This window comes from Leucoraja erinacea, chromosome 1 (genome assembly GCF_028641065.1).
Source record: "Leucoraja erinacea ecotype New England chromosome 1, Leri_hhj_1, whole genome shotgun sequence".
Lineage (NCBI taxonomy): Eukaryota > Metazoa > Chordata > Chondrichthyes > Rajiformes > Rajidae > Leucoraja > Leucoraja erinaceus.
The window spans coordinates 86,729,168-86,744,855 of record NC_073377.1 but is presented as its reverse complement, the minus strand read 5'-3'; the positions used below and the strand labels follow the sequence as shown (position 1 = coordinate 86,744,855).

General features: G+C 43.2%; 1 protein-coding gene across 1 annotated transcript in view; it reads left to right on the top strand.

The window, feature by feature from the left end:
• slit2 (slit homolog 2 (Drosophila)) overlaps positions 1 to 15,688 on the top strand; it is a 413,897-nt gene that overhangs the window by 269,823 nt on the left and 128,386 nt on the right. The window contains 2 exon segments of the mRNA XM_055638334.1: positions 6,331 to 6,402; positions 9,359 to 9,430. Coding sequence (XP_055494309.1) covers positions 6,331 to 6,402; positions 9,359 to 9,430 — 144 coding nt within the window.

Sequence of the window (15,688 nt, the reverse complement as noted above, 5' to 3'; positions counted from 1 at the left end):
CAAAAGGAGTGTGGAGAAACTGAGCGCCAGGTAGTTTATAGGGAGTGTGAGAAGTGGGACCCTGGTGAGTGTATAGAGAGCACTGGAAGTGGGGTCCTACTGGGCTTAAAGGGAGTGCTGGAATCTGGTCCCTAGTGAGATTCAAAGGAGCATGGAAAACATCACCTGGTGAGTCAGATTCCGATTCATGGAAAGTTCTAAACAATCAGCGATTATCTTGCAATAATGGATGACCTTGAAATAATATTCAAGATTAATTTTTCTATTCCACTTATATATCTTCTAAAATACTTCCTGTGCTCTGTTGCTTTCTTCCACATGTTTCTAACCTTCCCATACCTCTTGGGTCTCCAAAACAATCTTCTTGTTCTCCTTCCAGGCTTTTGCGGTTCACCATGTGATCCAATAACAGATCATTCATTGAGAACGCTATCTTAAGCACTATGAAGCATTAACATGATGCATTTCAAACCATTAGGTTAGATTCTGCAACTACACACCCACAGTATGGAGTGCACATTGGCAATCAGACTTAACAGGTTAACTGACTCACTGGCTCCATCGATCACAATCTGGTGACGGTTCTTGTATTCCCAGTATGGGCTCGTGCTACAAATCACTTATTACTAGAATAGCCAAAGTGTACAATCCTCTTCATGTTCTAACAATCTGGCAATTTAGCTCTCCATTCTCCTCTCCGGATAACTGCTGCTCCCCAGTGTTTGCATTCCCAGACCTCATTCAGCATCACTCTGAGCTAGTTCATTGCCTTCCGAATGGTTGAGCAAAATACAAAGTGCCAGAGCAACTCAGCGAGTCAGGCAGCATCTGTGGAGGAAATGGACAGGCAACATTTCTGAAGAAGGATCCCGAACCGAAATGATACCTGTCCCATTTCCTCACCAATGCTGCCTGACCCGCTGAGTTACTCCAGCATTTTGTGTTTTGCACAACATTCCAGCATCTGCAATTCCTCGCGTCTCCATTCTGAAAGGTTGATCATCATTGAAGCATTTAATCACTCAGATCAGTCCAGTGAAGGTGCAGGTTATACTTTTGCCTGTGATAGAAAAGGGAATTCAGCACTACTGTGTGGTCATTGCCAAATGCAGGTGGCAAACAGAACATTTGGTTTTGTTCATCAGGTGGCATTTGTAGGTGGTGGAGACTGACTGTTGGTTTGCAGGGACTGGTATTGAATGAAACCCATTAATTTGTAACACCTTGGCAGCACAGTGGCACAGCGATCGAGATGCTGCCTCACAGCGCCAGAGACCCGGGTTCGATCCCTGATTCCGGGTGCTGTCTGTGCTAAGGTTGTACATTCTCCCTTGACCATGTGGGTTTTCACCTGGTGCTCTGGTTTGTTCCCGCATTCCAAAGACGTACAGGTTTATAGGTTAATTGGCTTCTGTAAATTGCACCTCGTGTGTATTGGGGGTGATCAATGGGCGGCGTGGACTCGGTGGGCCGAAAGGTCTGTTTCCGCATTTCTGTTTCTGCATTGTATCTCTAAACTAAACTAAACCTTTAAAAAAAATGTATTTGCTCATTTTAACTCATTTGTTACTCAATTTGTTAGCTCATTTTTATTCAATGTAGTGGTATGGTAGTAGTTTGGATAACAACCTAGTGTAGTTTCTTTACTTTTGGCTATTAAGGTGCTCATTTTTATTTCCACTGATGAGGCTAATCTTCGACCCAGTTTGAAATACACCTGATGTTCATTTGTTTGCAATCAATAGAATTAAGATTGATGGGTTTTTTTGGCAGGTGGATCCACTATCCATCAAATTACCATGTGTGGGGACAAATAATGTTTGTCCCAGTGTATTTCCTCCTCTGTGGGCCTGGTAGATTTTAAGTATCTAGTATGGTTTTACTTGTATGCCCTTATGTCGTCCTTACTGTGGCTGTTACTGGAGAATAATATAACACATGCTTGTTCAGAAGATGTAGTAGCACTTTCAGTGTGAAGCAGTCTTAAATCCTCAGCTGCTGTTTAACATTCAGCTCTCAGTCTGTACACACATGAGTTTATAATTTATTACACAGAGTAGCTGACAAAATGTGAACAAGTTGTAAGTTTACAGCATGAAATGTACAGATGTTGATCATATCCAGGGTTCAAAATGAGACCACACTAAGTTTTTATTATGAATTGGCGAATTAACATTGTGGAAAGGTAGAAATTCAAGCCTGACACAATGGGACCTACCAAAACTATGGAATTACTGTAACTATGGAAAGAAAATAAAATGCAATGTATTTTTGGATCTGAAAAGTGCATTAAGTTTACTCTTACTCTGAAGAAGGGTCTCGACCCGAAACGTTGCCTATTTCCTTTGCTCCATAGATGCTGCCTCACTCGCTGAGTTTCTCCAGCATTTTTGTCTCCCTTTAAGTTTACTCTTGATATGTTACTAATCCGAACCTCAGCCCTAACTTTCCATACCTCAATCGTATGGAAAAGGTATATTCAGGTGACTCTTTTGTGATCTCAGCTTGCTTAAATGCTTGTTATGAACAGAAGCTTTGAAGAAACAATCCCTTTTTCATGCCAAATTGTCGGTATTCCCAATGGACTGAACATATTTAGCTGACAGAACAAGATCACAGCAGAGGTAGATGTGTAATTTTAGTCCCTTTTGATTCCTTCAGAATTAAATCCATTTATCACAATGAAACCTCCTACTGCACACATTTATCCTACAAAGCTTTAAATATCTGTAAAGAGAAATAGTCATTAATTTCCTTGTCAAATTAAGTATTTTATTCTTCTGTCAAGGACTTGGACGTTACATAATAGCAACCTCAGAAGGTAAATAGTCACGTGTCTATGACATCTATCTTTTCAAGTTATTGCTATTGAAACAATTCTTGGTAAAGCCAACAACGGCAAATATTTAGCTCTCACGGGTCTGTCCTCCTTTTACAGGATTGCTCCATATCCTCATAGTTATCTCCATCTATAGCCCTCTTTCACATTAAATTATGCAATATTAAAATAGAAGTTGGCCATTTTGCCTATCGAGTCTGTCAGATCTTTGAAAGAACTATTCATTTGTTCCCAGACACAGCTCTTCATAATAACTATGCAATTTTCCTTTTGATGTTTCATCTCGATCCCTTTGGAATTTATTATTGAATTGCTTTAAGCCACCTTTTCAGCCGATGTATTCCAGTTCATGGTGACGTGCTGTGTAGGGTAAATTCTCCACATCCTCCCACAAGCTTTTTTGGCAATTACCTTCAAATTGGGTTCCCTGGATTGACCCTCCTGCCAGTGGATACAATTTCTCTGCATCTACTTTGTCAAAACCACTTATTATAATGCTGTCTTAGAGTCTACACTTTTTGTTATCCACACTTTGGGTGGTCATCTGTTGCTGAGTGAGACACTCCTACAGGGTTGTGGGATTGTGCTAATCACGCTTAGACACTTCATTGTAAGATAAAAAGTAAGAAATGCTGGGACAATCCCCAGGTCAGTCAAAATCTAATAGAGAATCACAGAATGAGATGACAAACTAAATCCTTCATAAGAAAGGAAAACAAACTATGCAGGAGTGGGCACATGTGCATGTGTGCGCGCACACCACACACGCACATGCACACTCATACTCTCATATACATACATGCGCGGACACACACACACACATGCAAACTCACACATGCAAACTCACACATGCAAACTCACACTGGCACACTCATACTTTCACACCCACACTCTCAAACCCTCACTCCCCCATCCTCTCACATACATGCACGCATGCACACATACACAAGAAAAAAATAGCCAAATGATTGAAAGCAGAATAGGAGATAGTTAAAAGGTTGTGATTGAGAAATAAGAAATGACAAATACAATTCCCCTCTCTTCTCCTGCCTATCACTGACAAAATTATAAAGTGGACTATCATTAATGATTTATGGATACCATGTCCAAATATCACTACTGTATGCTTTAAACGCCTCTAGCTAAATTTAGTTCACTTTATCAATATGTTACAGAAAAATGAAATTGAAAGCAGTATAATATTGTGCAACCAAGTTTCTCATGTGAGCCACAACACAATTTAACTTAAGCCAATCCAAGGTGGAAGTTAAGCATTGAGCCGAGTAGTGGCACTTTGCTGCATGAATAGTCCTTGGGTTTTTACCTCATGGAGCCAGCGGGAGATGCAGAATTGAAGTACGATTTTCAATGTGGAATTTGGCAGGCTGAGTTGACAAATGATGAGTACCCACTTCAAGCTGAGGAAAAGGTAGATTAATCGTACCCTTCCCCTAATATCTTAGTGGGTTTTATTCCACATTCCACCTCTTATGCCACCCATTCTATGTGCAGCAGGTATGAATGGAAAAATCTCAACAACAAAAAATCTCACACAGTTTTATATTTCAAATAATAATTCCTATGTTAGGCAGCCTTTTATAAGAAACCTGCAAAACTGGTTTGACACCAAAACACAGTTCATTCTGAATTTCAGACAGGCAGTGAAATCAACTTTGTGGCAAATTAATTAATTTATTTACAGAGATTTACTGTATTGTAGGAAGCTGACTTATAATTTGGTTCTAATATTTCCTAGAAGTTCTGCCCAAAAATAGAAACTAAGTTGAAAGCTAACTCAAAAAAAGACCGCAGTACAGAAACACAGTATTCCTTATTGGTAAATAAAAATCCAGCCTAACATGGTTTGAAAAGTGTATAGAAAGGAACTGCAGATGCTGGTTTATACCAGAAATAGACACAAAGTGCTGGAGTACTCAGCGGGTCAGGCATCACCTCTGGAGAGAAGGATGGGTGAAGTTTCGGGTCAGGACCCTTCTTGGAATAAAGGAAGAAAGGTTCCGACCAGAAACGTCACCCATCCCTTTTCTCCAGAGATGCTGACTGACCCGCTGAGTTACACCAGCACTTTGTGTCTATCTTCATGATTTGAAAAGTCTTTGGTGCAGACTGATCTACTTACTTTGCATTTGTCAGTAGAATATATGGTTTCTGCTTGAGCTTCTTTCAGTCTGCAATGGCTGAAATTGCACTAAGCACTAGTTACAGCTGATGCTGCCTTTAAATCACCGGTGGGCAATTTGAACAAGCAAAGTGCAGCAATTAAAAGGAAGAAAGAGAACACGGATAGAAATCACTTGGCTGCATTAGTAGTGACAAAATAGTAATATTAACAAACGTCCCTCTGGTGATGCAAAGCTGTATGGAGATGAATACAGCAACTAGAATGTAACAGCATTTGACCCAGAAGTCTCATTAGACTTTAGAGATACAGCGTGGAAACAGGCACCTTCAGGCCACTGAGTCCGTGCCGACCAGCGATCCTGATAGCCACCAGAACAGACCTGCAGCTCGCAATATGCGCCAGAACACTTCATCTCCCAGGATAGCCTGATGTGGAATCTCTGTGAGAACAATATTTCTGCGCTATTCCACTCCTGAGACTGCACAGAAGGATGTTTAATCTAAAAATCACCTGGGGTACAATCCACGCAAGTTAACTGTGACACTGCTGAACTCATAGCTATTCCAGCAGCATGCCTGTTAGGGCATACATTTTAAATGAGTTATATGCAAGCCGACTTCCATCATTGTTAGTCTTCAGTACTACACCAAGACATGGATAATGCCGACAAACTTTCTAAAAGAGAATTCAATGTGTTCCATAATTTAAAATAATATCAATACTTCTTTGAAAACAAGTTTGCAGAAGATGCATCCAGAACAAATCAAACAAATATTTCTTTTGTAATGACAAGGAACTGCAGAAGCTAGTTTATACCAAAGATAGACACAAAATGCTGGGGGAACTCAGCAAGTCAGGCAGCATTCCGTGGAGAACACGAATAGGTAACATTTCGAGTCGGAACCGTTCTTCAAAAAAAGTGTTTATTTTGGCTGTCCATTCCTCACCTTTAATGTTAAGTATTGTTTTTACAATTTTTTTTTGCAATTGCAAATTGTTAATATTTTCTCATTTAAAAAGGAAATGTTTTCTTTTTTAATCAAATTCCTTATTGCAGTGATATGCATCATGTCATTGTATATAATGTATTTACATCACTGTGATAAATAATGTTCTCTGATTAAATAAGAAGCAGGTACATGGCAATTAATGGTGAACATTCCTTATGGATATATTTCTTCTGAAGATAGTGAGATGGTCATTGGTTTTCAGCACTTCACAGTAATTTAAACAGGAGCATGTAACTTGGTCCAAGTGCATGTTGACAACTGGTTGTGTATGGACCATCACTACTGTGTGTTTCACTGAAGGAATGCATTTTCAATAAGAAATTGTATTTTCTCCACAGACGTCTGGAGCAGAACTCAATCAAGTCCATTCCCCCCGGGGCCTTCTCACCCTACAAGAAGTTGCGAAGAATGTAAGTGGCAGAGAAAAAAAATCTTAAAAAAATTATTCAGCATGTGTCCCATAACTAAAGCCAAGAGCAAAACAAATTGTGGGCTGTAATGGCTGGCTGGTCCAATTTGATTTATAGCTCAAATCTGTGAATGGGCTTTTCAGTTTATAAAGCCTTTTTTGTGTTTTCTTCATGAAAATGAATGAAGGAATTGAATTTATTTTGAATTTTCCTACAGACCTCCCAATCTTACAGCTCCCTTCTTTTCCCAAAGAATGTTGCTGATTCATTCCCCAGAATAACTCCACGGATGGCAGTAACCCCCAAGATATAAGCCATTCTACATGAGGAGTAGGTGGGGAAATGTAACCCCTCTACCCTTCCCTTCCTGCTTGATGGTGGGGTTAAAAGTTAAAAAAAAGTAAACTCATTGAACCCACACGTGCTTCTAACTCTCAGCTCGAGGTGGAGTTGGGTGGGAAGGGGTTGTGATAGTGGATAACTAATTTGCTGCCAGGAAACGGATCAGTAACTAAAATAAGTTTCGTTTAAATTAGCGATACAGTGCAGAAACAGGTCCTTCGTGCACCAAGTCAGCACCAAGCAGCTGTCCCCGTACACTAGCACTATTCTACACACAAGGGACAATTTACAGTTTTTTACCAAAACCAATTAACCTACAAACCTGTACATCCTTGGAGCGTGAGACGAAACTGGAGCACCCGGAGAACACCCATGCGGTCACAGGGACAACATAAAACTCTGTACAGATAGCACCGCAGTCAGGATTGAACCCGTGTCTCTTGCACTGTAAGGCAGTAACTCTACAGCTGTGCCACCATGGTGCTCTGGTTGGTGACGTTTCTCTGTTCTGAGTATTTTATTCAAGAAATGTGTGTTCTATTTGATTCATAGAGCTGAATAGGTACAGTCTCAATTACAACCACAGTAACTTTGATAAAGGCTTTCAGAATGGGACAAAATTGCATGATATTATGTTTTCTCTGAAGTAGTAAGAGCACCTTAAGGTATCATCACAATCAGAGTGGAACAAAATGGGGCAATCTGTCCTTATTTATAAACCCAGGACTTTGTGGTTCAGTCAGGAGACAGAAATTACATCATCTACTGCAGGTGTTTAAATAAATTATGTGCCCATTGCATTTGATTTTCTGATCACTTTTAAGATAATGATAGAAAATTTGGGTGCAAATTGCGATCTTAATTGGCAAGGCCAGTATTCTGGAGAGGCAAGAATAAGAAAATGCACACCAAATGTACAACTTAAACATTTTATATTAGACTACAAGAATAGTTGCAGACCACATTTCTATTTCCACTTCTATAACATCACCTGTTCCTGCTGCAGTTCGCAAAAGTAAACATGATATCAGGCAATTTCATCCGACACTAGATAGAGTTCACATTCATAGCCATACAGCACAGAAACAGGTCCTTTGGTCCATACCAACCAAGATGCCCCATTTGCTAGCCACATTTGCTGCTGTTTGGCCCATATCCCTCCCTTTCTATCCATGTACCTGTCCAAGTGCCTTTTTAAATGCTGTTATAGTGCCTGCCTCAACTACCTCCTCTGGCAGTTTGTTCCATATACCCCCCCAGTCTCTGAGTGAAAAAGGTGCCCCTTAGGTTCACATTAAAGTTTGCCCATCTAATCTTAAACATATGTCCTCTTGAATTGTATTCCCCTCCCATACATAAAATACAGTATGCATTCACCCTATTGACTCCCCTCATTAATTTATATAACTCTGTATGATAACTCAGCATCCTGCGCTCCAAAGAATATAGTTCTTGTCTGCCCAACCTCCCCCTGTAGCTCTTCTTCTCAAGTCCCAGCACCATCATCATAAATCTTCTCTACACTCTTTCCAGTCTAATGATATTCTTCCTTTAGTAGGGTGACCAAAACTGAACACAGTATTCCCAATGGCCTTGCCAACATCTTGCACAAACTGTAACATAACATTCCAACTGCTATACTCAATACTCTGTCCGATGATGGGCAATGTATCAACAACCTTCTTGATCCCCTATCTACCTGTGATACCACTTTTGGGGAAACATCGCCCGCCAGGAGCTTTACCATCGTGAGCCCCAGTCGCCTCAATGCTGCAGTTGAACTGCTGGACCACGGGAGTAGAACAAAGGGAAGAGATAAGACTTTTGCCTTCCATCACAGTGAGGAGGTGTTGGGGATTCACTGTGATGGATGTTTGTGTAAATTGTGTTAAGTGTGTGTCTTGGTTTTTTTTTGTAATGTCATGACTGCAGGAATTAAATTTTGTTCAAACCATGTCTATTTGAATGGCTATAAAAGGCATTCTATGCAATGTACCTGACCTCTGTTCTACACTATTCCCTAGTGCTCCACCATTCACCGTGAAGGTCTTGCTCTGGTTTTACTTCTCAAAATGCAAACCTCATACTGCATTAAACTCCATCAACCCACTTGCCCAAACTGATCCAGAGCTTACTGTAGTTATTGATGACCACTTTCACGGTCTACAATACCACCCAACTTACTAATCATGACTCGCACATTCTCATCCAAATCGTCGGTATAAACCACAAATAGCAATGAGCCCAGCACCAATCCTCAGCCACAGCCATCTCCACAGGCCTCCAGCCTAAAAAGCACCCTTCCACCACCACCCTCTGCTTCTCCCATGAAACCATTTCTGTATCCAGTCAGCCAGCTCTTCCCATGAGATACAACCTTCCAGAGCATCCTCCCATGTAGAATCTTATCAGATACCTTGTTGAAGTCCATATGGATGACATTTACGCCCACACACAAGAAGTGGTTTTAAGGTCCAGCTAATACAAAAGGAGAACGCACTTCACTTCCTTAGAGCCGCTGTAAGTCCTTGAAGAGTATAATACTCAGAACGGTAGCATGTTTTTTTTGGGGTGAAAGTCGATATTTGATTAAAGGTACTGATTTCCTTTTCAGAGACCTGAGCAACAACCAAATCTCTGAAGTCGCACCAGATGCTTTCCAGGGACTGAGGTCACTCAACTCTCTGTAAGTTGCTTGGAAGTTTTCAAACTTGCAGAAAGTTCGTTTTGAGTGTAATTCTGTCTCCTTATGAAACGCGAAGCTTAAAAGAAATCTTGCCACTTCTGCATTCCCAAATTACTTTCCTGTCATAAAGCTATAATTTGTGCTAATTACACATAAACACCAAGTACAAAGATTACATGCATGTTCAGCAGGCAATTACACTAATATGAACAGTTCAATTTTGTAAAGAACTGTTGTTTGCATTCTATTTAATTCCAATTAAAGTAATTTGATGCAAAGTTTTGAATGCAACACATTTATGGGTCTTCAACAATCAAAGGCAGGGTGGAAGCCAGGAAAGCTTGCCAGCTTGGTTTTCACTGCACATTTTATTGTTCCCCGAGGACATTCAGGGAGAATTGCTCATCACACATCCAAGCAATCCTAAAGTTTCTCGAAATAGCTTAAGCATCCTGGTGGCCGCACTGCCTAAGTGAGGCTGGTGCCTGAGGTTAAAGGGACATTTAAGCAAACCAACATGAGAGGAAACGAGTGGGAGCCCAGCTTCCCATGGGTTTTATTTTTGGACCGTCAGTTCATTATTCCCTCCCATCCTTTTACCAAGGGATTAACCTCTCCACAGGCTTTAGCTAATACACGGGGGTTGGCCACAGTGGCGCATCTGGTAGAGCTGCTGCCTCACAGCGCCAGAAACCCGGATTCATTCTGGATCCCGAGTGCTGTCCATGTGGAGTTTGCACCTTCTCCCTGTGACCACATGGGTTACCACCGAGTGCTCCGGTTTGGTTTTGTTTAGTTTAATTTAGTATTATCACGCTTCCTTCCATATTCCAGACATGTGGGGTTCGTGGGTTAATTGGCTTCTGTAAATTGCCAATTGTGTGTGTAGGAAGTAGTTGTGAAAGTGGGATAACATAGAACTAATGTGAACGGGTGATTGAAGATCGGCGTGGACTCGGTGGGATGAAGGGCCTGTTTCCATTCTGTATCTTTAACTAAACTAAACTAAACATTGTATTGAAGATGGACAAAAAAAGCTGCAGTAACTCAGCGGGTCAGACAGCATCTCTGGAGAAAAGGAATAGGTGACGTTTCGGGACCTATCCCTGTCTCAAGGCTCTAAAGAAGGGCCTCGACCCGATATTCCTTTTCCTTTTCTCTGACCCGCTGAGTTACTCCAGCTTTTTGTGTCTATCTTTGGTTTAAACCAGCATCTACAGTTCCTTCCTAAACACTGTAGATGCAGACGTGTCCACAATACTCAACAGCTCCCAATTCCCCACTATATCAAATGCCACTTTGGAAATGTTCATTTTTTAGTATGAATAAATGCGCTGCAGATCACCATGTTCCAGAGTTTGCCAGAACAAGACAAGGCAAGGTGCTCAGACTCAGTTGAGTTCAGTTTGGTGCTAACATGGAGGGAGTCACTCCTCGTTCATTGCCAGCCAACCTGCTGAGCTGCAGAAGGTAACATGGGCTCCAGGCAAATAAATGGAGTATGGATGGAAGAGTTGCAGGAAAGATGTTAAACGGACAGGAATGGAGATGGAGGCCAAACAAGAGGAGAGCAATACAACATAATTAGAAAGTAAATGGGCTGAGCTGTACCATTAACCAAAAGAAAATGAGGAAGTTGGACCCTTATGGTGAGAGGGGCAAAGTTTAAGGGAGATATGCGAGGCATGTTTTTTACACTTGGGGTGATGGTGGTGGTGCCTGGAACACACTACCAGGAGTGGTGGTAGTGGCAGATCTAATAATGGTGTTTAAGGGGCTTTTAGATAGGCAATTGGATATGCAGGGAATGGAGGAGTAGGGATCTTGTTCGGGCAGATAAGAGTTTGTCTTGGCATCATGTTCGGCACAGAGTTTGTGGACCAAAGTGCTGTACTGTTCTATGTGTAGGAAGGAACTGCAGTTGCTGGTTTATACCACAGATAGGTACAACATGCTGGAGTAACACAGCATGTCAGGCAGCATCTCTTGCAAAAAGGAATAGGTGGCATTTCGGGTCTGAAGAAGGATTCCGACTCGAAACGTCACCTGTTCCTTTTCTCCAGATATGCTGCCTGACCTGCAGAGTTACCCCAACATTTTGTGCCTGTACTGTTCTATGTTCTAAGAGCCAATGTGCTGTGGTCCTGTCCTACAATGTCTCAATGCCTTTCCTTCACGTGGTCCACATTGGTTAATAGCCCTGAAAGACAATGACTTCCCCACCACTCTGATTCCGCTTGGTTTATTTCCCTTGGTAAGAATGTGTGTGGTTTGTGCCGGGTTACTCCCTGCTTGAGTACAGCTGGAATCAACAGCTTACTGACGGCATGCTGTGGGCACAAATCCCACATCCTGGCTTTGCATTTTGCAGCATGTAGCTGCCCATAGCAATCAGAAACTATGGTGCCTGTGTGCATGGCAGCAGGCCAGAAAAATCATCAAAATACATTTTTCCAAAGCTTTTTTCATCTCCCAATGAAAAACTTGGGGAGTCTTTTTTTACCCTTCAATGCATTGAGCAATTAATAATTGGACAGCCTATTCAGCTATGTGCAGGCTATGAGCTTGCGAGTTCATTTGTAAGCGGCTGTGCCTGTGGCTGGCTCCTCTGTAGCAGATCTCATGCACACACTATTGTGTAGGAATAAACAGCTTACTGATTACAACCCCTTTGACTTGTAAGTACAGTAGAAACCAGTTTAAATAAAAGCAGCCACAGGTTATCATTTAGAGGCTTACTCTAACTCTAAGCTTGGAGCCAGGAAAATCGCTGAGATTTTGTATACCATTTTCTGGAGAAATTCTTTATTGCTGTGGTTTAGAGATGATTATGTCAAGTACTTCCCAGGGTAAGGTGATGCACATGCTTTCTCGTGCTGGTTTCAGAATGCATCAGGATGTACCGTGCCATGGGCACAGACAAGTAATGCACTCCGTGCAATGAGGAAATGCCCAATCCTCCAGCACCTATGGAGCATAACATATGATGAGCATTGGACAACACTAGGTCTGTACTCACTGGAGTTTAGAAGGATGAGTGGGGACTTCATTGAAATGTACAGAATAGTGAAAGGCTTGGATAGAGTGGATCTGGGGAGGATGTTTTCACTAGTGTGAGAGTCTAGGACTAGAGGTAATAACCTCAGAATTAAAGGATGTTGTTTTATGATGGAGGTGAGGAGGAATTTCTTTAGTCAGAGGGTGGTGAATCTGATGAATTCTTTGCCACAGAAGGCTGTGGAGGCAAAGTCAGTGGATATATTTAAGGCAGAGATTCTTGAATACAGGTGCACAACCTTTTATCCGAAAGCCTTGGGACCAGACACTTGTCGGATTTCGGACATTTTCGGATTTCAGAATGGAAGATTTTTAGCGTAGATTAGGTAGGTAGCGCGGGCGGCTTGAAAAGTCTGGAGCAGCTGCCTCCTCCCCGGAGACCGGGAGAATCATTGCATAAATGTTAGTCAGTTAGTTTGGAGATATTTTATGTGGTGGTGGTGGTGTAGGGGTGAAGGGGGAAACTTTAATTCTTAGTCCCCTACCTACCTGGTCGGCGACTCCCAACATCGCGGAGCTGGGGGCTCCGTCCAGCCGCGGGCGGCGCCGGTTGTAGCTCCGACCCCGGCAACTCTACCCCTGGCTGCGAGGCGCTCCAAATCCAGCGCGGCCCGCGGCCGGACGTCCCAGCTCCGAGAATGTCGGGAGTTGGCGGCATCGCAGCGCTGGGATACCAGCAGGGAGTGGGCAATGCCTTACCGGGTCGCCGTGCGGCAAGCTCCGGAGCGCTGTGGCCGCCTTCTTCCAACATTCGCGGAGCGTCACTGGATTTGGAGCCGCGGAGCTGGGGGCTCCGTCCGGCCGCGGGCGGCGCCGGTTGGAGCTCCGACCCCGGCAACTCTACCCCTGGCTGCGCGGCTCCAAATCCAGCGACGCTCCGCGATGTTGTGTGTCGGCGGCCACAGCGCTCCGGAGCTTGCCGCACGGCGACCCGGTAAGGCATTGCCCGCTCCCCGCTGGTATCCCAGCGCTGCGATGCCGCAGACTCCCGACATTCTCGGAGCTGGGACGTCCGGCCGCGGGCCGCGCTGGATTTGGAGCACCTCGCAGCCAGGGGTAGAGTTGCCGGGGTCGGAGCTACAACCGGCGCCGCCCGCTGCCCCACCGGCCACAGCGCTGCGGAGCTTACTGCACGGCGACCCGGTAAGGCATTGACCGCTCCCCGCCTCTCCGACCAGGTAGGGGACTAAGAATTAAAGTTTACCCCTTCACACCCCCTTCACATAAAAGCCCTCCAAACTAACTGACTAACATTTAAGCAATGATTTACAGATGTTTAAGCGTCTCCCGGTCTCCAGGGAGGAGGCAGCCGCTACAGTAGTACAGACCTGGGTTGACCGTGGGTCGTTTTGGGTCAAGTTTGGCGCCAAACGCGAGCTTTGGTGCGCAGACGACATCTGGAAAAAATGGCCGGTTTTCGGAGCTTTTCGGTTTCTGGAACTCCGGATAAAAGGTTGTGCACCTGTAGTACAGGAGTCAGGTGTTATGGGGAGAAGGCAGGAGAATAGGGTTAGGAGGGAAAGATAGATCAACTAATGATTGAATGATGGAGTAGACTTGATGGGCTGAATGGCCAAAATCTACTCCTCTCACATGATTTTATGATCATGTAAGTGAGGCCAAACAAACACCTACCTTCACGGACCCAGAACAGGGATAAAATGTTTGCAGGAAACAAAGTGCTGGAGTAACTCAGCAGGTCAGGCAACATCTCTGGAGAACATTTTCGGGTTGAGGTTTTTCTTCAGACCCTCTGCCTGACATACTGAGTTACTCCAGCAATTGGTATCCTTGTTTTTGGTAAGGCACATGGATATAGAGGGAATGGAGAGATATGGATCATGTGCAGGCAGATGCGAGTTGATCTTGGAATCATGTTCGGCACAGACATTGTGGGCCAAGGGCCTGTTCCTGTGCTGTACGGTTCTGTGTTCTATCTTGCAAGTAAATCAGCCAGATACTATGTGTGCGCCGTTCCTTTTCGGCCTCAACCAGTGCTCACTGCAGCTTTACTGTCCCTGGCCCCAGGAGGGAAGGTACGCAATGTTTTCCCTTCACCATTCCTCCCCAGCACTGCCCGCCCTCCCAAACTGCAGCCCCACCCCCAACCGAGCTTCTTATAAATGAAGTTGAGAACGCAAGGACCAGAAGTGGCGAGGAAATGCAGCCAGACAAACCAATGATTATGACAAATGGGAGGGTTCCCTGTGGATCACGTACAATACACAACTCTGCATTGCTTTCTATTCAGTACAGTACCTGGAATATTTCCAGGAAGTCGCCAACTTTCAATGCGACATCCCGCATTGCGTTGATCCCTATTCTGCCTGACCACTGCCGTTCAACCAATGGGTCACAACACTTTCATCATTGCGAACGCAGGCTTACTGTAAGCCATGGAGAGTCCCGTCTCAGTTTCTAATAGGCCTTAATGCGGGAAGCTTGACAATAGGCCCTATGAACGTCACTTCAAATGCCACATGGTTTTGATATGAAAACAGCACAACATGTTTAGTTACCACATTTTAAAATTATGCTTGAGCTTTATTGCAAGCAAATTATTTTTATTGACGTTCCTGGTGGATTTACATTAATGAGGCAAGACTGAAGCGGATGTGGTTTGCATATTGGCATTTCCTCGACCAAAGTCTTGCAGGGACTGAACACAGCTGCTTTGATGTTCTGTGAAAGTTAATGACATCAACACAAACACAAAGCAAACTGTTAACAGCCCTGGAGACTTGGTGCTGCCTCTGGTATTTATTTTTGTTCATTACCCATTGACTGTAATCCATAGCTATATTCCCAGCTGTATCCCAACACAGAACAAGCAAATTCTGTTCACTTCTATTTACTTTGTGAAACACAAGGGCCTGTCTTTATATATACCGGCCCATTATCTCCGATGTGGTAACATCCTCCTTCACAAATTAATGGTAATATTACAGATTTAATCATTAAAGATATTGTTTCCTTTTTATTGAAAAACACCATTTATTGATTTAACAAGTCTTGTTTACCAATGTCATCTAGCTTGGATGCAATTACGTTCTGTAATGTAGACAGATTGATAGAATTATAGATGTAGGGGATTCCGTTACTGGACCACCTCTGATATTGTCGTTAGTATCACTTACTTTTGCTCACTGATAAGAATTTAGTGAAAGGGTTCATTTTACCTCTAGCCTCAACAATCCAGTG